Source organism: Oncorhynchus kisutch, linkage group LG15 (genome assembly GCF_002021735.2).
Source record: "Oncorhynchus kisutch isolate 150728-3 linkage group LG15, Okis_V2, whole genome shotgun sequence".
NCBI lineage: Eukaryota > Metazoa > Chordata > Actinopteri > Salmoniformes > Salmonidae > Oncorhynchus > Oncorhynchus kisutch.
This window is the reverse complement of record NC_034188.2, coordinates 65,590,698-65,617,729: the sequence shown is the minus strand read 5'-3', so window position 1 is coordinate 65,617,729 and position 27,032 is coordinate 65,590,698. Positions and strand designations below refer to the sequence as shown.

The following is a 27,032-nucleotide window of genomic DNA, read 5'->3' as shown; positions in this document are numbered from 1 at the left end:
CTCCCACCCTCCCTCCCCAGGTATTCCCACCCTTATTCTGCTGGACACGGAAGGTCACATGATCACGCGACAGGGCCGTGTGGAGGTGCTGAATGACCCAGAGTGTCGGCTCTTCCCCTGGCACCCCAGGCCCGTACTGGAGCTCAGCGAGTCCAACGCCGTGCAGCTCCACGAGGGGCCCTGCCTCGTGCTCTTTGTGGGTGAGTAGATGAGTGGATGACCATTTCAATGTCAGTCCCTACCGTGCACCTCCACGAGAGGCCCTACCTCGTGCTCTTTGTGGGTGAATGGAGGAGCATTCAGTGCTGGTTTCTACCAAAACAATCCTTTAGACTATGTAGAGTAGTACATTCTAAAGAATATTGTGCAAGTAGTAAAAGTGAACAGATCAGTTGTAAGGCCGCATGCTATTTTAAAGTTTGAGAACATGCAAGAGTAGGGTAGAGAAGAGAAGGATGAGAAGGATGAGAAGAAAATGGCCTGTCTGTCTGTTAAGCTGTTAGCAGTGAGAGAGATGGCAGAGATGGATGCCATGCTCTGCTAAGTGGCTCAGGCCAAAGTGGACAGGACAGCCAGCAGGCCAGATGACACAATAATAAAGCAATGTGAGAATGGAGTGACCGGGTGCACACTGATGACCTCAGACCACCCTAAGATCAGATCCAAAGGGCTCCTCCGTTTGCCTCCTCACTCATCTGCTCATCTGTCCATTCACTCACCCTGTCTCCTCCTTTTGTCTCCTCACTCATCTGTACATCTGTCTGTTCACTCACCCCCTCTCTCCTCCCGTCCTGCACATTCTTTTTCTCATGGCTGTTTTTCTTTCTCTCTTCATCCTGTCCTCTCTCTGGCCTTTCTCTCTTCATCCTGTCCCCCCTCTCTGGCCTTTCTCTCTTCATCCTGTCCCCTCTCTCTGGCCTTTCTCTCTTCATCCTGTCCCCCCTCTCTGGCCTTTCTCTCTTCATCCTGTCCCCTCTCTCTGGCCTTTCTCTCTTCATCCTGTCCCCTCTCTCTGGCCTTTCTCTCTTCATCCTGTCCCCTCTCTCTGGCCTTTCTCTCTTCATCCTGTCCCCTCTCTCTGGCCTTTCTCTCTTCATCCTGTCCTCTAGCTGGTCTTCATGCATTCACACCCAGTTTTCGCTCTCCTCTGTCTCACTCTCTCTCTCACACACACACATTATCTCTCTCAACCTTTACTCTTTATCCTCTTTTCATACATTTGACACCTGTGTTTCTCTCTTGTTCAGATGCGGAGGAGGAGGGAGAGCTGGAGCCGGCGAAGGAGCTGATCCAGCCAATCGCAGAGAAGATCATGGCTAAGTACAAAGCCAAGGAGGAGGAGACACCACTGCTCTTCTTCGTGGCTGGAGAGGTTAGATAGTGGACACATGCACACGCACACACACACCTCCAGCTGACCTAGATGAGAATATTCACACCTGATGAAATCTGTCTTCACTTTTGGTGTTTTAGTTGTTTTGCATTCTTGTCTTGTACAGTACACATCTCTACTGTGGGCATCTGTCTCTGTGTGTGATTGCTTGTTGCTATGCTCTGGTATGATGTTCCATCTGCTTTAGTTATCACATATCATAATCCTCTGGTAGAGAACACCAACCAACACACAAATGTGTGTGTGTGTTGGTGTGGCAGGTAGCCTAGTGGTTAGAGGGCTGGGCCAGTAACCGAAAGGTTGCCTGATTGAATCCCCGAGCTGACATGGTAAAAATCTGTCGTTCTGCCCCTGAACAAGGCAGTTAACCCACTGTTTCTAGGCTGTCATTGTACATAAGAATTAGTTCTTTATTGACTTGCCTAGTTAAATAAAGGTTCAATAAAAAATAAGCTACCGTATAATATCAGAGGGGCAGTTTCTGAGGGATGAAACCCCCTTTCACTTTTATGTGAGATACGGCCCATGGCCCAGAATTCAGCTGGCCGTCTGTCTGATATCTGTTCTCCCTCTATCCGCAGAACAGCTGTGCCCCTCTCCCTCCCGAATCCTCTATCTCCCCCTCGATCCTTCCGCCAGCCCTCAGTGCAGGAGGGATCATGGAATTATCTTAACTCTTGTTATCTCTTGTTTTTCCTTCTCATCCTTTCTGGAACTTGTGGAGTTAGCAGCAGGGGCAGCCATAATTACCAGATTAGCTAGCTCCCCTTCTCCTCCTCTCCCCTGCTCACAGGGCTCAGAGCTTGGGGAGGTCAGGACGCTGTCCCATGTCAGATGGTCTAGGTTTCATCCATGGGGGACTGCACAGGTGCTCCCTCTCTGTCCTGTCTGACCATCTGCCTGGCTGCCTGATGCCACACGGCTCTCATGACAGCCTTGAAATGCCACGGCCACAGACAGACCGAAGGACTGATGCGTTCACATGTCACAGACAGGCGCTGAGGCTAAGACAAGATACTAACACCCTCTCTCTTTACCGTTCACTTGTTTTGGGGATTTATTGCATATTAAATGGTATTTATGTTCATCCGGAATCGACCCATTCTAATGAATGCTTTCTAGGTGCATGTTCAATCTGGCACCCCTAGTAGTCTATAGCAGGCAGGTACAGTTTTCTTCTCATCGTCTGGGTTACATTTACCAGAGCTCTATGGGGAATAGGGTACCATTTTGGATGCAACCTGTGTATACCCTGTTAGACGTCACTCCCTGCCATGGACCCATTGGGCTCTCTGTTATGCCCATTGGGCTCTGTTATATTGGGCTCTCTGTTATACATGATGAACCCCCATGCAGCCTACAGGGCCCTGGCCTGGTTGAGGCCTGCCTGCATGTGGCTAGACCAGGCCCTGTCTGCCAGCTGCTGGGGAAGGTTTATCAGTGAGACAGCACTATGCTGGCAGACCCACAGGGAGAGCCTGGCCTGCAGAAAATGAGAGGGGATCTCATTACCCCTCTATGTCACACAGGGGCTGAGAGAAACTGACTGGCAACCTACAGTAGGACAATTGGAAGACACCCTATTCACACAGAAAATGAATGGGGATTGACTGATGTGTGATTGCAATAAAGATGTAATTTATAGATGTTTCTATCAGTACACTACATGAGCTGTTGTCCACATACTTTTGGTCGTCAAACATCTCATTCCAAAATCTTGAGCATTAATATGGAGTTGGTCCCCCCTTTGCTGCTACAACAGCCTCCACTCTTCTAGGAAGGCTTTCCACTAGATGTTGAAACATTGCTGCGGGGACTTGCTTCAATTCAGCCACAAGAGCATTAGTGAGGTCGGGCACTGATGTTGGTCGATTATGCCTGGCTCGCAGTAGACACTCCCAATTCATCCCAAAGGTGTTTGATGGGGTTGAGGCCAGGGCACTAAGCAGGCCAGTCAAGTTCTCTCTTTATGTAGTGTTGTCTCTCTTGTCGTGATGTGTGTTTTGCCCTATATTTATTTAAATCACAGCCCCCATCCCTGCAGGAGGTATTTTGCCTTTTGGTAGGCTGTCATTGTAAATAAGAATTTGTTCTTAACTGACTTTCCTAGTTAAATAAAGGTCAAATTAAAAATTCAATTTAAAAAAGTTATTCCACACCGATCTCGACAAACCATTTCTGTATGGACCTCACTTTGTGCACAGGGGCATTTTCATGCTGAAACAGGAAAGGGCCTTCCCCAAACTGTTGCCACAAAGTTGGAAGCAGAGAATCGTCTACAATGTCATTGTATGCTGTAGTGTTAAGATTTCCCTTCACTGGAACTAAGGGGCCTGAACCATGAAAAAAAAAGCCCCAGACCATTATTCCTCCTCCACCAAATTTTTGTTGGCACTATGCATTTGTGCAGGTAGCGTTCTCCTGGCATCCACCAAACACAGATTCCAATGGCAGCGAGCTTTACAACACTCCAGCCAACACTTGGCATTGGGCATGATGATCTTAGGCTTGTGTGCGGCTGCTCAGTAATGGGAACTCATTACATGAAACAGTTCTTGTGCCGATTTTGCTTCCAGAGACCGTTTGGAACTCGGTAGTGAGTATTTTTACTCGCTTCAGCACTCTGCTGTCTGGTTCTGTGAGCTTGTGTGGCCTACCACTTCGCAGCTGAGCCTTTGTTGCTCCTCAACATTTCCACTTCACAATAACAGCACTTACAGTTGACCGGAGCAGCTCTAGCAGGGCAGACATTTTATGAACTGACTTGTTGAAAAGATGGCATCCTATGACGGTGCCACGTTGAATGTCACTGAGCTCTTCAGTAAGGCCATTCTACTGCCAATGTTTGTCTACCTGTCAGCAACCAGTGTGGCTGAAATAGCCGAATTCACTAAGTTGAAGGGGTGTCCATGTAACAGTATTGCTTCCGTCCCTCTCCTCGCCCCTACTTGGGCTAGAACCAGGGAACCTCTGCACACATAGACAACAGCCACTCTTAAAGCATCATTACCCAAGGGGAACAACTACTTCAAGGTCTCAGAGCGAGTGACGTCACAGATTGAAACACTATTAGCGAGCACTCCGCTAACTAGCTAGCTATTTAACATCCGTTACACTCATCCCCCTTTTGACCTCCTCCTTTTCCGCAGCAACCAGTGATCTGGGTCAACAGCATCAATGTGACAGTATTGCCTCCGTCCCTCTCCTCGCCCCTACCTGGGCTCGAACCAGGGATCCTCTGCACACATAGAAACGCTATTAGCGCGCACCCCGCCAACTAGCTAGCCATTTCACATCGGTTACATCCACATACTTTTGTGTATATTATGTTCATTTAAATTTTATTGACTGTATTTTCTATATAATTGACTCAATGGGATATTTAGGGTCTAGTTGTTGTTTGTCTTGACTCTTCCCAGGTATAACCAGGAATAGGAGATCCTGACAATAGTTTAGTCTGCCGCCAGTCTCACCTGCTAACCTCCCTGACCCCAGGGTTCAAAGGTTGAGGCCTGTATCACACTGTGTTGTGAGCCAGACAGGTTGGCCTCCACTAGTTATTTATGTCCAAGCAGTGTGGCGTTTATAGAAACACTTGTCTCCTGTTTACCTTACTGGCAGTACAGTTCAATAGTTCAAAGAAATTAAACAATTATCAAGAAGTCAATATCCTCACAGGCAAATCCCTGTCATTTAGGACAACCATATACATACTGATTAAATAATATGTTACATATAACACTTTTCACAAGATCTAACAGCGCTTTACAAGGGCGTTATCTTACAAAGTGTGTAAACATACAGTGCCTAGCTGGCCTATATCCTATCCTTTGATACAGTGATTCTCAGTGACATGGGTTTCCAGCCTCCCATTGATACAGACTGATAGGTCATTGTTCAGCCAATCATATCGCTGTGCCAATTGTATCCTGAATTTTACAACGCCTGGAGAACTCTCAAGCTGACCAATCAGTAGGCTGCTGCCCAGGCCGTCTGGCCAATGAGAGCTTCTTATCTTTGAAGGTCCTTGTCTGATGACAGACATCTACTCTGTTGAATGCCAGTCCCTCTACAATGGGCAGAATAAGACCTGACATTAGAGGTCGACCAATTAATCGGAATGGCCAATTTAATTAGGGCCGATTTTCAAGTTTTCATAATCGGAAATCGGTTATTTTTGGACACCGATTTGGCTGAAATATTTTTTTCATTTTAACACCTTTATTTAACTAGGCAAGTCAGTTAAGAACACATTCTTATTTTCAATGACGGCCTAGGAACGGTGGGTTAACTGCCTTGTTCAGGGGCAGAACAACAGATTTTACCTTGTCAGCTTGGGGATTCAATCTTGCAACCTTACGGTTAACTAGTCCAACTCTCTAACCACCTGCCTTACATTGCACTCAACGAGGAGCCTGCCTGTTACGCGAATGCAGTAAGAAGCCAAGGTAAGTTGCTAGCTAGCAGTAAACGTATCTTATAAAAAACAATCAATCAATCATAATCACTAGTTAACTACACGTGGTTGATATTACTAGTTTAGCTAGCGTGTCCTGCGTTGCACATAATCGGTGCGCATTAGCGAAAAAGGACTGACGTTGCGCCAACGTGTACCTAACCATAAACATCAATGCCTTTCTTAAAATCAATAAACAAGTATATATTTTTAAACCTGCATATTTAGTTAATATTGCCTGCTAACATTAATTTATTTTAACTAGGGATAATGTGTCACTTCTCTTGCAACAGAGTCAGGGTATATGGAGCAGTTTGGGCTGCCTGGCTCGTTGCAAACTGTGTGAAGATTTCTTCCTAACAAAGACAGCCAACTTCACCAAACGGGGGATGATTTAACAAAAGCACATTTGTGGAAAAAAGCACAAGCGTTGCACGCCTGTACTTAACCATAAACAAACATCAATGCCTTTCTTAAAATCAATACACAGAAGTATATATTTTTAAACCTGCATATTTAGCTAAAAGAAATCTAGGTTAGCAGGCAATATTAACCAGATGAAATTGAGTCACTTCTCTTGCGTTCATTGCACGCAGAGTCAGGGTATATGCAACAGTTTGGGCCACCTGGCTCGTTGAGAACTAATTTGCCCGAATTTTACGTAATTATGACATAACATTGAAGGTTGTGCAATGTAACAGGAATATTTAGACTGATGGATGCCACCCGTTAGATAAAATACGGAACGGTTCCGTATTTCACTGAAAGAATAAACGTCTTGTTTGAGATGATAGTTTCCGGATTCGACCATATTAATGACCTAAGGCTCGTATTTCTGTGTTATGTTATAATTAAGTCTATGATTTGATAGAGCAGTCTGACTGAGCGGTGGTAGGCACAAGCAGGCTCGTAAACATTCATTCAAACAGCACTTTTGTGCATTTTGCCAGCAGCTCTTCGCAAAGCTTCAAGCATTGCGCTGTTTGACTTCAAGCCTATCAACTCCCGAGATTAGGCTGGTGTAACCGATGTGAAATGGCTAGCTAGTTAGCGGGGTGCGCGCTAATAGTGTTTCAAACGTCACTCGCTCTGAGACTTGAAGTAGTTGTTCCCCTTGCTCTGCAAGGGCCGCAGCTCTTGTGGAGTGATGGGTAACGCTGCTTCGAGGGTGGCTGTTGTCGATGTGTTCCTGGTTCGAGCCCAGGTAGGAGCGAGGAGAGGGACAGAAGCTATCCTGTTACACTGGCAATACTAAAGTGCCGATAAGAACATCCAATAGTCAAAGGTATATGAAATACAAATCATATAGAGAGAAATAGTCCTATAATTCCTATAATATCTACAACCAAAACTTCTTACCTGGGAATATTGAAGAATTGTGCTAAAAGGAACCACCAGCTTTCATATGTTCTGGGCAAGGAACTTAAACGTTAGCTTTCTTACATGGCACATATTGCACTTTTACTTTCTTCTCCAACACTTTGTTTTTGCATTATCTAAACCAAATTGAACATGTTTCATTATTTACTTGAGGCTAAATTGATTTTATTGATGTATTATATTAAGTATTGTTTTAATTGTCATTATTACAAATACATAAATAAAAATTGGCCGATTTTTAATCTGTATCCGCTTTTTTTGGTCCTCCAATAATCGGTATCGGCGTTGAAAAATCATAAATCGGTCGACTTCTACCTGACATTGTGCAGCAGTAGGTTCCATACGGTAAACACACACACAAGCCTTATCACGGCAGTCAGTCAGTGACTGCAGGCCAGACATAGCAGAGCGACTCTTTGTGTTCAGAACTGGGCTGGAGAGGGCGGGGGCTGGCCTCTCTCTCTGTCTCCCTCCTTCTTTCACGGCTGGACTGGTTGCTTCTTATGAAGAACAGTTTACACAGGGTTAGCAGCCACACAAAGGAAGATGCAAGACTTCCCACAGAGAAGAAGACAGCCAGGGAGATTACATCTCTTCATATCTAAGAGGCTGGGAGGCCACGCTGACAGACTCCTCTGTGGGTTCTCTTTCTGTGGTTCCTTTCTAAGGCAATGCCCAAGGATGTATCTTCAATTTGAGCTTGCAAGAGAAGCCTTTAAGGAGGATGTGTGGAGTCACAGATTTTTAAAGCTTGAGAATGTAGCTTGTGGCTACATGAATCATCCTCATAAGTGTAGCAATTACTTTCATTGGATATTTTTATGAACTTTAATAGGTTTAAGACTCAATGTTCTGCTCCTAGATCAGATTTGAGAGATTCAGAAGAATTGAGCTCTCCAGATTTTACATGCCACAGGATAACTCAACTGTTCTACTAGCAGGTTTACAACAAGTTGAGGTCAAACTTTGTTGGCATACATACTTGTCCATTTTAAGTAGCAAATCGACCAAGCTGCTCTTTGAGAGGTCTGAGAGCTGATTGTGCAGTTTAATCCATTTTTAGTTTGAATCGTTTTACTGCCAGATGACAGGAACGTTTGGCACTCATTAAATCAAGCTTTTCAATCTTGTGACAGTGCCACCCTGTGGTCGTTCCCTGTAACATCTATTTTTAAAATAATATTTTCCATATGAAATTGTTCCATCTTCGATCTCTTCCAAGCCTCTCTCACCCAGAGGGCTTAGTTGAGGGAAAGTCAGCTCATCCTGTCATGAGGAAGCAAGAGACCATCTCAGTCGACGTTAGATACTAGTCTGGCGGCATGTAGCCTAGCGGTTAAGAGCGTTGGGACATTAAACGAAACGTCGCTGGTTCGAATCTCCGAGCTGACTAGGTGAAAAATCTGTCGGTGCCCTTGAAGGCACTTAACACTAATTTCTTCTGTAAGTCGCTCTGGATAAGAGCATCTGCTAAATGACAGCTGAAATGTGTGACCTCACATAAATCAACAAAAGTCTTGACTGACTGGAACTAATGCAGCTTTGTTGATTTACTAACTGAAATGACATGCTATTGCAAGTATTGCCAAAAAGTGCCTGTGTTATTTTCTCTCTGAATAATTGATTGCCCCTCCAAGTGAGTGGGCTGGGGAGCTGCTGCCTGTCTGCTGTGGTGTTATAGTGAGTTATTCCTGCTGTCTTATGATTCTAGGCCCCATTTGTTAAATGGTGAGATCAAGCCTGGGATCTGTGTTTGAGGGCTTGTAAAAAGACATTCAGGTAGTGACATAGTTCTGTCCCGACTAACTCTGTCGTCAAAGCTCCACCACACGCCCTTTTATACTATTCCTCACCAGGCATGAAGGAATACAACACTCCCTCTTTCTTTCTCCCTCCCTCCCACACATACACTATTCAAACACACTGTGATGTGTGTCTGAAGCTTCCCAGCCTTGTAGTCCTTGAGTGAGGCTTTAGAGGGATGATGTTGGATCCCCCCCCCCCAAGAGTGGGGTGCATGATGGAACCCTGGCTAGCTGGGCACACTACCTGCAGGAGGAGAGAGAAAAGAGGTCCCCAGTCTTCAAAACCAAGCAGACATTGAGACTATCACCTTGAGTTGTGAATGAGTAATATTAAGTGGCATAGTTCATCTTGTGTGCTGTCCCAGTTTTATTACCAATATCAAGTCATAATTGATTGAAGCAATTGTTTTTATATTCAGTCATAAGGATGTTAGTAGTTATCTAGGAAATGCTTTTGCATGACACACAGGATAAACTGTTGTTGATAATATGTAGGCTAGTCTACTTCAAATGTGATTGTCATAACTTATTTCCCAGGCATAATTGCTACCGCATATAGACAGGTTTGACAGAGAGTCAGCTGGTAGGCAAGATTGTCATATGATCATGACTGACCAGTCTGTGTTCCCAGGATGACATGAGTGACTCCCTGCGTGACTACACCAACCTCCCAGAGGCAGCACCCCTGCTCACCATCCTGGACATGTCTGCCCGGGCCAAGTACGTTAAGGACGTGGAGGAGATCACACCGGCCGTGGTGGAGACCTTTGTCCAAGACTTCCTGGCTGAGAAGCTCAAACCAGAGCCCATTTAGAGAGCACACCTAGCCTGTGTCCCAAATGGCATCCTATTCCCTATATAGTGCACTACTTTTGAAAAGAAATGCACTATATAGGGGACAGGGTGCCATTTGGGGGACACACCAAGAAACCTACGGGACCGAAACCCATAACCTCCATCAAACCCTGACCTCCCAGTTACCACCACCAGCCTCCTCTTCCCCCCTTTCTGTCAGAGGAAGTTCTCACTTTTTACAGACATTACTTTTTTTTTTTTTATATGTCTTTCTCTCATGGAGTCTTCTCCTTCTCCTGTGGTGCCTTGCATTGACTACAGCCCCTACAGTAATATGGAGATTCTGTTGCTTTTTGGCTTCCAATAGCTTTTTTAAAATCAGTTTCATTATTAGCATTTCTTGAAACTAGAAGAAACCACACAATGTTGACCCAATGGACTTGACATGTCACAATGTCTCTTTATTACCTTTGCTGAACCCACATTGCTTTTGTTTTCCAAAATGTGCTGAGAAAGAATAAAAATGACTGCAACAAATTTTCTAAGTTCTATAGTTGTAATTTACAAATATGCAGTGCAGAAAATGTCCTGAACTTCAGTTTAATGTAACTGTCTTATTGTTCTGTTTTAAAGGTGCTGCATAAAAGTTAAGATTTCCCTGGTTTAAAAGGTCTGTTCTGTATTTGGCTTTGTGTGTCATGGGATTTCAAATACTATTCACTTGTCTTGTTCTACAATGAAGTGAGTGATAGTCAGCTCTACCCAATTGTTAAGTTTCCATCTCAACCACCATGACATTTAAGAGGATTTTCTGTGAAGATCCCATCTATTGAAAAGGCCAGATATTTTTGAAGGCACAAAAATGGCATTAAAATCGACCTTAGCAACTAAGTGTTGTAAGTATGAATTCACATTTGTCACTCCCTGGTTGTCTCTAGTTATGACTTCACAGCCATTAAAATTCACTGTTAAGCACAATTGTCTTATGTTGTCAACTTCCTCTATCCATGAGGCCAGTTTCATTCCATTGGGAGCAAATGTATTTTAGACAGTATTAGCTTGGTATCACTTCTACATGTGTGCATTATTTATATATAATGACTCCAGAAATGTAGTTTCCATTTATATTTCTAATTTTAAAAAACAAAATCAAGTGTCCTGTTCTTTGATGTCAGGCATTTGTACACAACCCATATGTTTACAGTATAAGAAAACGAAGTATTTCACACCTTTCACATGCAGTACTGTTTTTTTTTAACCGTACAACTTCATAACATACAGTAAATGTTCTCAGTAAGGTCTCAGAAGTTGCTTCAGGTGCCACCTTGTGGTTACTATGATAATTGCTTTCGGGCCTGTTAGATGGACAGATTATTTCCCTTGCTAAACAGACACACTTAGCACATGTCCAGTATAGAGATTAAGCAGTCATCTTGCATGGCAGCAGTTTACAGTCAACTGACAGGAAATCTAGAGGCCAACTGCGTGTGGAGACTAAGTGAAGCTTCTAAAGCCACACTGGCAGGAATGTTGGAAGACAGAGGAAATATGCAGACAGGAAAGAATACAGAATTTCCACAATGTGAAATGTGTCACTCATTTTACTTCACTCATTAGCTGAGAGTTGAATATGGAAATTAAATCCATCCATATGATTCAGTCTGACATGATGAGGTGCAGCAAAGAATGTATGCATGGGAAAAGTGACCAACACCAGGAATAACATGTCCATTACACTCCATATGGATTCCAATGGATGGATCATGGAAATTGCACCTTAGACTTGGCTTTCCTCCCAGACGACTCCATTAGGTTCAACAGTTGCCTCCTGCCTTCAAATAGGAGAATGCTGGCTGCCATGGCGGAGTTGAGACTGTCCACTCCAAGTACCACAGGGATAAACAGTCTTTGACCGGCAGTTTTCTCAGCCAATTGGACAGCCTCTAGACTCAGTCCATGAGTCTCTCCACCTATCACAAGACCAGTGTTCCCCTGAGCCCAGCCCTCATGGTACAACTTGGTCTCCACTCTTGGAAGTGACAGTTCGGAGTCGAAATCTGATTCATATTCCTTATAGCGCATGTCTTTACAATTAGGCCTGCTACTCACCCATCCATATTCCCCCATCTTTGAAGGTTTGTTGGACTGGTTTGCTTCCTCGGCTACTTCTCTCTCAGAGCCACTGCAGTTATCTGCCACATGGACAGTCACCAACTTTGGCAGCTGGTTTTGAATGTCGTCCCAGTCCAAGCTGGGGAAGATGGGAAGACGGAAATGGGCACCCATCGCTGCTCGCAGCACCTTAGGTTCCCAAGCATCCACACAACCTGTGAAAATAGACATACACAAGATACTTAGTGAAAGACACATTCAGAGTAGTGCACAGGTTTATACACAGCAATTCCTCACTATCAGCTCCACTCGAAATGGCATCATTGACTTGGATTATGCCCATTCCCAGCTTATCATCATGACATACCCTTGGTGAGCAGGACATTGTGGCAGCCTGCAGCAACAGCACAGCGCAGGATGGTGCCCAGGTTCCCAGGGTCCCGCACGTTGTCGCAGATCAGGGACAGCGGCACAGACTGACCACGCTGGTCCTGAGGGAATGTCAGCCGGGATGGGTCTGGCCGAGAAAATATGGCTACAAGGGGTATGCGTTGTCAATATACAGTACTTATTCTCAACAATATATATGTAGAACTTCAAAAGCATTCTGAAAATGAAAACATGCAGCTCATCATACCTATCACTCCTTGTGGAGCTACAAGGTCAGACCAGATCTTGATGTCCTCAAACTTGACTTTGACCAGAGTGGCCCGCTTCAGTTTGTCCAAGGGGAGATCACACAGTCTGTCCACAGAACTGAAGAACACCATCTGAGGGTTGGCTCCAGCAGCCAGGGCATCGCAGATCAGGCGTCTCCCCTCCAACAGGATCTTACCCTGGTGCTCCCGAAACGTCCTGGAGCAAGCCACACTCACTACCCTCCTGGGAGATGGAGAGAGGGTAAAAGAAGTCATGATATCTGGGCTGAACATCTGCTAACAAACTAAGCCTACATGCAAACATACATAACAATCCCGTAGTTACTAGACCTCTACTGGCCACTATAATTAAATAGGATATATTCACTCAACTAACATATAACATAGGGTCGATAGCCAACATGCACTGAGACTTACGCCAATCTTTTGTCACCAGGTAAGGCCCTTTCGAATTTGAGGCCACCTAGTTGGTCCTTCAGATTGGTTGTATGTTCCGACGTTGTGGATGCATTGCCATTTCTGGCACTCCATGACGTGCTGCTAACACGTTTATTAGTCTCATTTTTTAAAATGGCGTTGACTTTTTGAGACTGCTTGTTGACTATTTGATCTGACCTCTGTTTCGATGTTGGAGAGGTCGTCTCACTATCAGGATACAACACCTTCACAGGCCTCCTTTTCAATGCTCGCACGTATCTCTTTGAATCTACGATACAGTCGTTACTTTTTTTCAGAATATTACTTCGTCCCGCTACAAGAATATGCCAAAACATGCCTCTCACGAACGCCGCCATCTTTGCTACAACAGTAAGAAGAGAGAGCGATAACGTTCGACAGTATGACGATTGGTTGGTTTATACCATTATAAAGGGGGTGGGTAATCCAAGTAAAACATATTTTATGTGGGTAATACTGATTTGTAAAACAATATTAGATGCTTAACTTTTAATTTAAATACTCCTCGTTATCTTGAGATAGATTTTGGATCTGCAATTGAGTTGCAAATAATTTTAAGTGTACCGAAAATGTTGTCTTCCATAGAATCGATACCAGAGCAATCGATTGCAAGGCTCCTCAATCGACGTAGACAAACTGAGCGTGATATATAATCGTATAGTACATAGCAAACTCACCGGGTGAACATGGCTTTGAGTCGAGCCTTGCATTTTGTTTTCAAAGTGGGTGACAGAAGCAAAACGGCCACCTTTTACCGAGATGTGCTCGGCATGAAGGTACATGTTCAGCTTTTTCGTAGAACATCCTCAAACATTGCACAGAGTGTACCACTGTTGCATTCTTTTGTTAGGATTGTTCCTCAATGTTGTTCTGTAAACACGTGATATTGGGGACTAGATCACTGTTTTGTCAAAATCACTGATTTGATTTCAGATTTTGCGTCACGAAGAGTTTGAAGAAGGATGCAAGGCCACTTGTAATGGGTAGGCAGGCTGTCAACTTTACTGTTCAAACCTCCCCTTGAAACGGACTTTGGTCTGTAAACACCTCTTGTGAAAATGGATTGTTTGAATTACTTGTGTAACAATACGGTCACTCCTTCTCTCATGATGCCCTACTTGCTTGTGTGAGTTAAGCCCTTATGATGGAAAATGGAGCAAGACAATGGTCGGCTTTGGTCCAGAAGATGATCACTTTGCGGCTGAGCTGACCTACAATTATGGAGTGGGAGAATATCGCCTTGGAAATGACTTCCTGGTAAGTGAATGGTTGTTCATTAACAACCATATATGTATATTATTTTTAACCCAATCCTAACTAAATTTCAGGGTCTGACTCTGCAGTCTAGCCAGGCTGTCAGTAATGCTAAGCGGCTTGGTTGGCCCCTCACTGAGGTTGGAAAGGCCCTCTATCTGGCTGAGGCTCCAGGAGGTTATCGCTTCTACCTGGTGGACAAAGAACAGCCTCCTAATGGTGGGTCAACATTGCTTTGCACAGAAGACCATTGCTGTAGTATACTGTAAAGTAGAGCAGTAGACCATAGTAGACCATGTTTATTTTAAAGTCCAGGAGGAAATGAATTAACCTGGGTACCAGTCTGTTTGTGCCATCATGCCAATCCTTGCCATGCCATGTTTGGCTTTCATGGAGTAGGCAAGAGCACAAACATATCTGGAACCAGTCTAGATATGAATACTCCTTATATTCAGGTAACTGCCAAAATAAAGTAAACACTAACATAGTGTTTTAATAGGGGGTTGAGTCCCCACAACCTGACAGAACAGCTTCAATGCGCCTTGGCATAGATTCTACAAGTGTCTGGAACTTATTGGAGGGATGTGACCTTCATTCTTCTACAAGAAATTCCATCATTTGGTGTTTTGTTGATGGTGGTGGAAAATGCTGTCTCAGGCACCACTCCAGGATATCCCATAAGTGTTCAATTGGGTTGAGATCTGGTGACTGACACACACACCCACCCACCCCTTTAAAACCCCTATGCTCCTTTGATAGCCCTCTTTCAAAGTCACAGATCAAATGTATTTTATATAGCCCTTCTTACATCAGCTGATATCTCAAAGTGCTGTACAGAAACCCAGCCTAAAACCCCAAACAGAAAGCAATGCAGGTGTAGAAGCACGGTGGCTAGGAAAAACTCCCTAGAAAGGCCAAAACCTAGGAAGAAACCTAGAGAGGAACCAGGCTATGAGGGGTGGCCAGTGCTCATATGGCTGTGCCAGGTGGAGATAACAGAACATGGCCACAATGTTCATAATTGACCAGCATGGTCAAATAATAATAATCCCAGTAGTTGTCGAGGGTGCAGCAAGTCATCACCTCAGGAGTAAATGTCAGTTGGCTTTTCATAGCCGATCATTAAGAGTATCTCTACCGCTCCTGCTGTCTCTAAAGAGTTGAAAACAGCAGGTCTGGGACAGGTAGCAGGTTCAGGGTTCCATAAGCAGGTTCTATAGACAGGCAGAACAGTTGAAACTGGAGCAGCAGCACGGCCAGGTGGACTGGGGACAGCAAGGAGTCATCCTGCCAGGTAGTCCTGAGGCATGGTCCTAGGGCTCAGGTCCTCAGAGAGAGAGAAAGAGAGAATTAGAGAGAGCATAGTTAAATTCACACAGGACACCGGATAAGACAGGAGAAGTACTCCAGATATAGCAAACTGACCCTAGCCCCCCGACACAAACTACTGCAGCATAAATACTGGAGGCTGAGACAGGAGGGGCCAGGAGACACTGTGGCCCCATCCGATGATACCCCCGGACAGGGCCAAACAGGAAGGATATAACCCCACCCACTTAGCCAAAGCACAGCCCCCACACTACTAGAGGGATATCTTCAACCACCAACTTACCATCCTGAGACAAGGCAGAGTATAGCCCAAAAAGATCTCCGCCACGGCACAACCCAAGGGGGGGGGGGGGGGGCGGGGGGGGGGGGGGGGGGCAGAGACAGCAAGGGCAGTTCGTTGCAACAGAGCCTTTCCGTTCACCTTCACACTCCTGGGCCAGACTACACTCAATCATATGACCCACTGAAGAGATGAGTCTTCAGTAAAGACAGATTCTCTTCTGCTAGCCATGGTAGCCAAAATAATGGGCAACTGAGCATTTTTATACGTGACCCTAAGCATGATGGGATGTTAAATGCTTAATTAACTCAGGAACCTCACCTGTTTGCAAGCACCTGCTTTCAGAATACTTTGTGTCCCTCGTTTCCTTTAAATTGGCATGTACCTGTATATTGTGGATGTTAATCTGTTTTCCACTTGGTTAAAGATCCTGTACAGAAGGTGTGTCTGGCAGTGTCTGACCTGCAGAAATCAACACACTACTGGTCCTCCCTTTTGGGGATGAAGGTGATAGAGAGACATGAGGAGAAGACTGTGCTGATGGGATTCGCAGACACTCAGGTCTGTGGTGGTACCTTAATTGGGGAGGACGAACTCGTGGTAATAGCTGGAGTGGAATGGTATCAAATACATCAAACAAAAGGTTTCCATGTGGTTGATGCCATTCCATTTGCTCCGTTACGGACATTATGAGCCTTCCTCCCCTCAGCAGCCTCCTGTGTTCTACACTTAGAATGCGACTGTGTTTTTGCAGGAGTTGATAAGATGGTGCTAATGCTAGGTGTGTGTTTTTCTCTATATTTGCAGTGTAAACTAGAGCTTCACAACATTGGTGGGACAGTAGATCATGGGACCGCCTTCGGGCGGATAGCGTTCTCTTGTCCACGTGAGCAGGTGAAGTAATAGATCCTTTTCCAGTACATGACACACTGACGTCACGCGCAGATGCGCCCGACTCTTGGCTGCAGTAAGAAAGCCATCCCCATCTGCGCCCATTCAACAAAGCCTTTTTTGGGTTCTCATACGCATACAATTATGTTTTGATTCTTGCTTGAACAGACACTACGATTATATTTGGTTGTAATCTTAGCAAAATAACTATTTTGGATGCAGCAGTTGTTAGCTACAATACTAACGCTCATTGATACAGGCTGTAGCAAAAGCTAGCCAAAGAGCCATTTTACTGGTTGAAATTTGTGTTTAAGTATAATGCAGTTTATTTTGTGATGATGACACAAACTAAAATCCAATTATAATCCAAAAGTAGTGTGAATTGCACTTGTAAGCAACGTACAGTGCCTTGCAAAAGTATCCATCCCCCTTGGAGTTTTTCCTCTTTTGTTGCATTACAACCTGTAATTTAAAAGGATTTTTATTTGGATTTCATGTAATGGACATACACAAAATAGTCCAAATTGGTGTAGTTTCAAAATTGAAAAGTGGTGCGTGCATCACCCCCTTTGCTATGAAGCCCCTAAATAAGATCTGGTGCAGCCAATTACCTTCAGAAGTCACATAATTAGTTAGATTGCACACAGGTGGACTTTATTTAAGTGTCACATGACCTGTCACATGTTCTCAGTATATATATACCTGTTCTGAAAGGCTCCAGAGTCTGCGGCACCACCAAGCAAGCGGCACCAGGAAGACCAAGGAGTTCTCCAAACAGGTCAGGGACAAAGTTCTGAAGAAGTACAAATTGGGGGTTGGATTATAAAAAAATATCCAAAACTTTGAACATCCCATGGAGCACCATTAAATCCATTATTTAAAAAATGAAAAGAATATGGCACAACAAACCTGCCAAGAGAGGGCTGGCCACCAAATCTCATGGACCAGGCAAGGAGGGCATTAATCAGAGAGGTGACAAAGAGACGAAAGATAACCCTGAAGGAGCTGTAAAGCTCCACAGCGGAGATTGGAATATATGTCCATAGGACCGCTTTACGGAAGTGGCCAGAAAAAAGCCATTGCTTAAATAAAAAAATAAGCAAACCCATTTGGTGTTTGCCAAAAGGCATGTGGGAGAGTCCCCAAACATATGGAAGAAGGTACTCTGGTCAGATGAGACTCAAATTGAGCTTTTTGACCATCAAGGACAACGCTATGTCTGGCGCAAATCCAACACCTCTCATCACCCCTAGAACACCATCGGCAGGGACCGGAAAACTGGTCCGAATTGAAGGAATGATGGGTGGTGCTATGTACAGGGAAATTCTTGAGGGAAACCTGTTTCAGTCTTCCAGAGATTTGACACTGGGACAGAGGTTCACCTTCCAGCAGGACAATGACCCTAAGCATACTGCTAAAGCAACACTTGAGTGGTTTAAGGGGAAACATTTAAATGTTTTGAAATGGCTAGTCAAATCCCAGACCTCAATCCAATTGAGAATCTGTGGTATGATTTAAAGATTGCTGTACGCCAGCGGAACCCATCCAACTTGAAGGAGCTGGAGCAGTTTTGCATTGCAGAATGGGCAAAAATCCTAGTGGCTAGATGTGCCAAGCGTATAGACACCCCTAGAGACTTCCAGCTATAATTGCTGCAAAAGGTGGCTTTACAAAATACTGACTTTGGAGGGGGGGGTGAATAGTTATGCATGCTCAAGTTTTCAGATTTTTTTTGTCTTTTATTTCTTGTTTGTTTCACAAATATTTTGCATCTTCAAAGTGGTAGGCATGTTGTGTAAATCAAATGATACAACCTCCCCAAAAATCAATTTCAATACCAGGTTGTAAGGCAACAAAATAGGAAAAATGCCAAGGGGGTGAATACTTTCGTAAGCCACTGTAAATCGAGGCAATTTTTTTTCTAACGTTCTATAAAAACTCCCCCTTGTTCTGCCACCAACTTGTGCACATCGCCCTTGTGCGGCAAAGTTAGCAAAACAAAGTGGTCTATACAATGCTTTAAATTCTTAAATTATTTGCCCCACTGATTCTTTACATACATGCACACAGAAAGCAATATTCAACTGTTTGTTTTATTATTTTTAGTTGGCAGATCTTGAAGCCCTGATGACAAAAGAGAACCAGAAAATCCTTACTCCCTTGATTAGCCTGGACACCCCTGGGAAGGCAACAGTAGAAGTGGTCATTTTGGCTGATCCAGTGAGTGCCTTACCAAATTATTAACATGGGTAGACTTGATTCATTATAAATTCTCACATAACTGTGGTGATCTGTCTTCTAGGATGCCCATGAGATCTGCTTTGTGGGAGATGAGGCATTCAGACAACTCTCCCAGATGGACCCCAGTGGAAATGCATTGCTGGATAAGGTTGGTATTTAGAAATATTATACAAATTAAACAATACTTTGCATTATCACAGAGTACATGCTCTTAATCTTTTACCCTCATTTATTTTCAGGCTATGGCTGAAGATAAAAGCGATGACTGGTTTGCCAAGCACAACAAGCAGAAGGCTTCAGCATAAGTGCGAAGAACATAGCTTAGCCATCATGGGTCTTCTGGACATTTCCAACCTTTTGCCCCATATATGGCATTACCCTTCCAGCGGCACAATGTCAGTAGATTTTACTCAACCAGAAGTATTATTTTGAGATGCTTAGAATGAGACTGAAAGTGTAGCTGTATTTGAGTCATACTGTGGCAGACGCTTGATGATCATAGACCACTTATATTAACCTTGTTTGTGTATGCATTGAAAATAATTGTACCTCTTCAGCTCAATGACATGAGTAAAACATTAATACTTGTGACTTCATGAGAACAGTGCATTTATGGTGAAGAGTAATATCCATGTGAAGTCCTCACACTGCCAAATTGTAGGTAAAGTTTTGTGAAATGTGCAGACCTTGGTTGAAAAAACAATGAAATGAGGGGTATATGCATATCTCTTGTGGTGTAGAAGCTGTGTCATGTCATACTCATTGAACTATCAAATAGGAAAATCAAACTGAGCAATATCAAAAGGGGATGGCATGAACATTTTTTTGAAGATGGGAGAATTGCCTCACCTTTGCTAACAACTCACTCCAACTACCAACTACCATTTTCTAGTGATCCCCTTTCTTTGGCATGAGATGAATGACACTGAATAAGAAAGTGTCTAGTTCATTTTTAAACTAGCTGTTCTTGAGTGGTTATGCTGTATAATAAAGGGAGAAAGCAAAGGGAGAAGCATAGTAAATAATTGTTCACTGATTGAAAAAGATTAAGTGCAATGTGGCTAGGTGAAAGGTGGGTTGAGTGTGAGGCGTTTCATACTCCGGGTTACAAATTAGTTGACCATTGACTTTTTGGTTGTTTTTTTCTCATCGCGCCTCTGTTTACAGTGTAGACAGCACACCTAGAAGATGATGCTGATGCTGCTTTGCCACTGAAAATGTAATGAAGATAAGAACCCTCCTGGCGGGATGAGAACATTTGACACATTCAGATTTTCGACAAGCTGAAAAGGGGATAATACTTGTTAGCTAGCCCCCTAATTACCAAGTTTGCCAACATTGGTTTCAATTGACGCGGTAGCTAGCTAATGTTACGAGGCTATTTACCTAGCCTACTAACGTTAGTTAGCTAGTAACTGACTACTGTTAGTGATGTGAGTATAGTTAGCTAACTCGCTACTCGAAACGGCGAACCATTCCTAGTGTTCCATCTTTCTTAGCCAGTTAGCTAACGTTATCGTTTCCTTCAAACTTTTTTGTGACAGGTACTGAAGCCAGTTAGCGAACGTTCGCTTACCACAGTCTGGCCCTAGAGCTAGCAAAGTGTAACTTAGTCATCAGATTTTACAGACTAGACATGCCAACGTTAACTGGCATATGTTATTTAATTGCTCTTGAATAGTGTCTTGCATGCATTTAAATCTTTAGCTAACAAGACAAAACGTCACATTATGCTCGAGGTCTCCGGGCAAAGAGGAGCAAAGCTATCTATTAATTAACCACCGTGTGGCGTGGAAATCAAAAGAACCAGCCGCATGACCAAATCACATGTATTTATATAGCCCTTTGTACATCAGCTGATATCTCAAAGTGCTGTACAGAAACCCAGCCTAAAACCCCAAACAGCAAGCAATGCAGGTGTAGAAGCACGGTGGCTAGGAAAAACTCCCTAGAAAGGCCAAAACCTAGGAAGAAACCTAGAGAGGAACCAGGCTATATGGGGTGGCCAGTCCTCTTCTGGCTGTGCCGGGTGGAGATTATAACAGAACATGGCCAAGATGTTCAAATGTTCATAAATGACCAGCATGTTCGAATAATAATAAGGCAGAACAGTTGAAACTGGAGTAGCAGCACGGTCAGGTGGACTGGGGACAGCAAGGAGTCATCATGTCAGGTAGTCCTGGGGCATGGTCCTAGGGCTCAGGTCCTCCGAGAGAGAGAAAGAAAGAGAGAATTAGAGAGAGCATATGTGGTGTGGCCAGTCCTCTTCTGGCTGTGCCGGGTAGAGATTATAACAGAACATGGCCAAGATGTTCAAATGTTCATAAATGACCAGCATGGTTAAATAATAATAAGGCAGAACAGTTGAAACTGGAGCAGCAGCATGGCCAGGTGGACTGGGGACATCAAGGAGTCATCATGTCAGGTAGTCCTGGGGCATGGTCCTAGGGCTCAGGTCCTCCGAGAGAGAGAAAGAAGGAGAGAATTAGAGAACGCACACTTAGATTCACCGAATAGGACAGGAGAAGTACTCCAGATATAACAAACTGACCCTAGCCCCCCGACACATAAACTACTGCAGCATAAATACTGGAGGCTGAGACAGGAGGGGTCAGGATACACTGTGGCCCCATCTGAGGACAGGACCAAACAGGAAGGATATAACCCCACCCACTTTGCCAAAGCACAGCCCCCACACCACTAGTTGTGACCACAGGTTGTGTGTGACAGAGGGCGCAACATAAGGACAGAATGTATCTCCTGCTCATTGTCTTACTAGTACTTCTGCTCCTGATACTGTCTGTCCTACTCTTCACATAAGAAGACATGCCTTACATGGGGGAAGGACACTTACACAACATTCCTGTCCGATATGCTTCTTTCTGTTGCCAAAACAACTCTTGCCATTTCATCAAATACTGCAGCTGTGCCCTTTTTTGAAAGTATCTATGCATATCTTTCATTTGGAATACCTGATTCTTGCTACCTCTGAAAATCACTATTCATGTGACTTGAAAAATGTAGAGGACCCACAGTTACAACTGAACTGCTGAAGCTTTGTTGTATGAGTTGGGTAAACAATGTCCTGTCTTTGTGCACTAACACAAGTGCCAGCTTGTCCTTTGATGGAACTCAATATGACAGGCAAACAAATGCACACAGCTCTGTTGATGGAGAAGTGAGAGACAAGATTAGTCGTGGCTGATAGGTGGCACGATAATGATGGGAGCATCCCAAAATTACACTCTATTCCCTATGTAGTGCAGTCCTTTTGACCAGGACCCATATCAAAAGAAGTGCACTATATAGGAAATAGGGTGCCATTTGGGATGCTGATGATAACTGACCCATGTATAATGTCTTTATGACTGGTGTCATGACGTTGGCCTGGGGGTAGGTTTATGACAGTCATAAATACCTCTTCCCCCCTTTTTCCTCTCTCTACCCTACTGATGTTACATTTGTAAACCCCTTGGTTAACATATAGATTCTGGGAACATCAGAAGGTGGGGGAAAATGAACTATATTCTGGTAATCCGACCAATTGAACATATGCGGTGGTACTTAATGAATATGATGTCAGTTCGGTTGTCATCTGAGACATTCTCATCAATGATAAGATGACAAACTCTACAGTGGAAAGTCTACACATCAGAGTTATCGGATTCACATGGAATTGTTGTTCAATTTAAATGTTTGAATATGAAATTATTCGTGATGGGATGAAATGTGATTTTAGCTTCTAAAATGTGAGAATTGGGTTTTCATAAGGTTAGGGCTCTGTTCAATCAGTGGCCCTCCCCTGTGAATAGTCATGGGTTATAAAACTTTTCAGGCACACCCTTCTTCGCTCCACTATATAAAGCCTTGACAATATAACCTCCTGTTCCGAGGATGTGAGGACTACGGTCCGATGTCAGAATGGTTCAGATAATAACTACAGAACGAAGCCAACATCAGCGTGAGCTTTGGTTGTGAATGGTATGAACTTTGAACTCTTATTGAGTTTGTTGAGTTTATTTTTATTTACAGGGACAGTGCACATTAACCAACGTTTCAGTAAAAGTGCCGGTTTTAGCCAGACGGCTAATTTTCAACCGCAGTCCCTGGGAAGGTTATTAAAAACAATTACAATATAGACAATAGCAACATAGGACAAGCAAGACATAGCATACAGACAGAGCAACATAGGACAAGCAAGACGTAGCATACAGACATAGCAACATAGAACAAAAAGCAGCAAGACAAAATTCATAAAAGCAACTAAGTGTTTCCACACCTCACAAGCTACAGACAACAGACAACATGGAAAGCGGCAACACACAGCTAGGGACCATGTTCACAAATCTGATTGACCTTTAGCCATGTCTTCAAGCATTTTGTGAAAGTGTGATATGTGGTGCAATTATGTGTGTCTGATGGCAGTGTATTCCAGACATGGGAAGCTTTCACAGAGAAAACGGATTCACTAAAGGTGCTTTTCCTTAAGGGAACTATACAGTCACCTCTCATGGCAGACCTTGTGGATCTGCTGCCATATGTTTGGGTTTTCTGTTTAACAAATATACTGAGTGGAGGGGGAGCCAGACCATTTAGGATCTTGAATACAAGACATGTGTCTGTGTATTGCACAAGATTTTCCCAACTCAGGAGCTCATGCTTTCTGAGGATGTAACAGTGATGATGGCTATTGGGCTTCCTATCAAGCACTTTGAGAGCCTGTTTATAGACAGACTGAATAGGTCTTACTGTTGTACAGCAAGCTTGGGCCCAACTAGTCAAGCAGTATGTTAAGTGGGGGAGTATCATACATTTGAAGTACAGTTTTGCTACCTCTGTAGTCAAACAATTTCGTATAAATTGGAAAATGACTAGGTTGAATTTGGTTATTTGAATGACCTTTTTCACATGCTTTTTAAAAGAGAGGTTGGAATCAAGTATGATGCCAAGGTACTTAAAATCAGATACCACCTGGAGCTTCACCCCTGACACATAGACATATGGCTCAGTAGCATCTGTTGCCCTCTTTGTGAAGAACATGCAAACAGTTTTTTTCACATTGAGATGCAAACATGAGTCACTGAGCCACTTTGTAACCTGGACCATTACAGTAGTGAGTTCTTGTGCAGCTTGTTGTTTGCGCTTTCATGCACATATATCACTGTATCATCTGCATACATTTGAACTTCAGACCCAGTACAGACAGAAGGCAGATCATTAATGTACAGGCTGAACAGGATGAGCCCCAGTATTGACCCTTGGGGCACGCCCACATCATAGCTAAGAGTGGGCGACAGCTCATTGCTCACTCTGACACACTGAGTTCTGCCTTCATGGTATGATTTCATCCATCTCAAGGCATCAAGGGAAAAGTTGAACTTGGACAATTTTGTGATGAGAATCTCATGGTTAACAGTATCAAAAGCCTTCCTTAGGTCCAGAAACACAGCCCCAACAACGGCCCCTTTGTCCATCTTAGACTTCACATTTTCCAGAAGAAAGCAGTTGGCCGTTTCTGTGGAGTGTTTCGCTCTGAAGCCAAACTGCATGGAGTGTAATGTGAAGGGGCTGTTGTTGTTCTGCTACACACTTTTCAACAACCTTTGACACCACAGGTAGTATACTAATGGGCCTGTAGTTACTCACGTCAGCAGGGTTGCCTGATTTAAAGATGGCCGTTATTATGGCCGACTTCCATACCCTTGGAAATACCCCGAGACCAATAGATGTGTTGGTGACCTTAGTAATGGGGCCGATGAGTGACTCTTTGTAGTTTTTAAGAAAGGTAGAGTCGGGCCCAAATACATATTTGGCTTTAGAGTTCTTTAGTGAGCTAATCACCTTGTTCACTTTTGACTCAGAAACCTCCCTTATGATGAAGACAGGTTGAGCATCATTTACTAGCACTGAGCCCAAGAAGCCAGTGGAAGGGTTCTGTGTCAGTACCCTGACAGGGTCAATAAAGTAGGAATTGAAGGCTATTGCTATTTTGACTGCATCCTGTGTTAGATTGTTATTCACCATGATTTCTAGTCTTTTTGCAGTGTTACTATGGTCTTTCCCTGTTAACTTTTTTAGATTCTCCCAGATCAGTTTAGAATTTCCCTTTGCTTCACCAATTATGTTAATAAAAAAGTTTGCCTTGGCCTGTCTGATTTCTTTCATCACCTTATTTCTCAACATGGTAAACCTACGTATGTCATGCTCTAATTTGGATCTTAGGGCTATTTTTAGAGCATAATCTCGTTCTTTCATCAATTTCCAGATTTCTCCATTTAGCCAAGGAAGAGTGCTCTTTTGGCCAGGTTTGGATTTGATTTTCTTTAGGAAACCATTTATTATAGTCTGGATTGTGGATAGAAAAACCTGACAATCAGCTTCCACGTATATAGGACAAGTGATCATTCCAGTTAATTCCCTTAATTTGCTTTTTCAAAATAGCTTAATTCACTCTTAGGTATTCTTAGTTGATCCGGCTTTCTAACAGTAGAGAGGTTAAACCTGCTCTTAGACAGCTTTCTGGCTATAAGTGTCAGATTATGATCAGATAGCCCAGTAACCATATTGAATGATTTAGTCACTCTCTCAGGTTTATTACTGAACACCAAATCAATCTGTGTTTTAGAGCAACAAGTCACCCTGGTTGGCCCTTTAACTAGCTGTGTAAGGTCAAAGGTATTAGTGATCCGTTTGAGGGTTTTCCTACAAAACTTGTCTTCATAATTAATGTTAAAATCTCCCATTAAGATTACCTCTTTCCCAAAGTCACATTCCCTAAGCATGGTATTAAACTGATCAAAAAACACACTTTTTGTGGAAGGTGGCATATACATTCCAATAAGGGTAAAATACACTTGGGGAGACAGTGTAACGTTCAGGCCAATACATTCTAGTTCATTATCACATGACCACTCAATTTGTTTACATCGGATATGTTCTTTAATGTAAATCATCAGACCCCCTCCTCTTCCTTCAGTCCTGTCTCTCCTGAGAACATTGTAGCCAATCACAATCAAAGCAGCACATGGAGAGTTTTTATGGAGCCGTGTCTCTGAGAGGCAGAGGAAGTCAAGGTTGGAGTCTGTGAGTAGATGTTGAATTTGGTAACTTTTTGGAATGACGCTACGAAAGTTCAAGTGCCCCCCTAGTAGACCCTTGGGCTTAGCTTGTGGGTCCCAGATGACTCGAGAGTGATTGACACATTGAAAAAAGTTACATTTTCTGTGTTTTCTGATGGCTGGGTTTAGGCCGTTTTGTTTAGTTTTGATTAGGGGCAGTTCGGTAGCGCAATTAACAATCCCTCCCGCCTGCACAGGATGCAGGGAACTAATTAAAACAGCTTGCGTACCAGAAGCAGAGTCAGGGATTGCTTATAACATCTTGGGTATGTTTGAAGAGTCAAAATCTATCCTGGAGCCGGGTGAGTCGAGAGAAACCTTGGGACCATAGCACTCACCCACTTCCACAGCGGCGACGATCAGTGGACGAGGCCATCAACCGCTTTTCACTCCGGTGACTATTCACGACAGAAGTCATACCTCCTAGCCGTTGAGTTAGCAACAGCAGCTGCAAACGAGGGTTAGGGAGGAACAGGTGCATTTCTCCGTGTTTATTTCAGGAAATAGACAGGATATGGATTTCAAGCAAACTTTTAAACCAGAACCTGCCGTGAGTGTATAAACATGTCTTCAAAACAATCTTATGACCTCATATCTCATAACATAATTGCATATCTCTCAGCCTTCTTGCCCTTTTAAGGGAAAGGGCCCATGAATCATTCAACAGTACAAGGTTGTGAACTGTGTGTTTGTTTCTCAGGAGGTGCCTAGCGTTGTGTGTGGGCAAGACCTGAGTGAGAGTGGACCTGCAACAGCCTCTGAGACCTTGGGAGCCCAAGAGCTGTGATGGAGGAGAGTCAGGGAAGGTTCCTTTTAGCCCTGCAACCCTGAGGTTTATCTCCCAGGTAGGGACCAACACAGAA

The 27,032-nt window shown here is 43.7% G+C and overlaps 3 protein-coding genes across 4 annotated transcripts in view; 2 read left to right on the top strand and 1 right to left on the bottom strand.

Annotated features, from left to right (window-relative positions):
- Window positions 1-10,985, top strand: part of LOC109905713 (nucleoredoxin) — an 85,040-nt gene extending 74,055 nt beyond the window's left edge. For both annotated transcript variants that reach the window (XM_020503248.2, XM_031790846.1), the window contains exons 6-8: window positions 21-200; window positions 1,248-1,372; window positions 9,666-10,985. In XM_020503248.2, coding sequence (XP_020358837.2) covers window positions 21-200; window positions 1,248-1,372; window positions 9,666-9,848 — 488 coding nt within the window. In that variant the 3' untranslated portion in view covers window positions 9,849-10,985. The remainder of the gene's footprint in view (window positions 1-20; window positions 201-1,247; window positions 1,373-9,665) is intronic.
- On the bottom strand, window positions 10,261-13,434 carry mrm3a (mitochondrial rRNA methyltransferase 3a). Its single transcript, XM_020503247.2, has 4 exons — window positions 13,018-13,434; window positions 12,579-12,823; window positions 12,309-12,476; window positions 10,261-12,156 (listed from the first exon to the last, which is right to left on the bottom strand). The coding sequence occupies exons 1-4, from the start codon at window positions 13,392-13,394 to the stop codon at window positions 11,591-11,593; spliced, it is 1,356 nt and encodes a 451-aa protein (XP_020358836.1). The 5' UTR covers window positions 13,395-13,434; the 3' UTR covers window positions 10,261-11,590.
- Window positions 13,236-19,793, top strand: LOC109905714 (glyoxalase domain-containing protein 4-like). The gene is made up of 10 exons (XM_020503249.2): window positions 13,236-13,473; window positions 13,642-13,832; window positions 13,990-14,039; window positions 14,193-14,313; window positions 14,385-14,529; window positions 16,347-16,480; window positions 16,727-16,813; window positions 18,917-19,030; window positions 19,113-19,199; window positions 19,291-19,793. Exons 2-10 carry the CDS (start codon window positions 13,743-13,745, stop codon window positions 19,354-19,356), a joined length of 894 nt encoding a protein of 297 aa, XP_020358838.1. The 5' UTR covers window positions 13,236-13,473; window positions 13,642-13,742; the 3' UTR covers window positions 19,357-19,793.
- Window positions 19,794-27,032: the final 7,239 nt, after the last annotated feature.

What these genes read in the sequence shown, in the direction of transcription:
- LOC109905714 (XM_020503249.2), top strand. Translation starts at nt 13,743, where the DNA reads ATGGCTTTGAGTCGAGCCTTGCATTTTGTTTTCAAAGTGGGTGACAGA. An exon ending in GAGATGTGCTCGGCATGAAG is followed by an intron (nt 13,833 to 13,989) that starts GTACATGTTCAG and finishes ATTTGATTTCAG; the next exon opens with ATTTTGCGTCACGAAGAGTT. An exon ending in TCTCTTGTCCACGTGAGCAG is followed by an intron (nt 16,814 to 18,916) that starts GTGAAGTAATAG and finishes TATTATTTTTAG; the next exon opens with TTGGCAGATCTTGAAGCCCT.
- mrm3a (XM_020503247.2), bottom strand. Translation starts at nt 13,394, where the DNA reads ATGGCGGCGTTCGTGAGAGGCATGTTTTGGCATATTCTTGTAGCGGGA. An exon ending in AGCTCCACAAGGAGTGATAG is followed by an intron (nt 12,477 to 12,578) that starts GTATGATGAGCT and finishes TACCCCTTGTAG; the next exon opens with CCATATTTTCTCGGCCAGAC. An exon ending in CAATGTCCTGCTCACCAAGG is followed by an intron (nt 12,157 to 12,308) that starts GTATGTCATGAT and finishes CTATTTTCACAG; the next exon opens with GTTGTGTGGATGCTTGGGAA.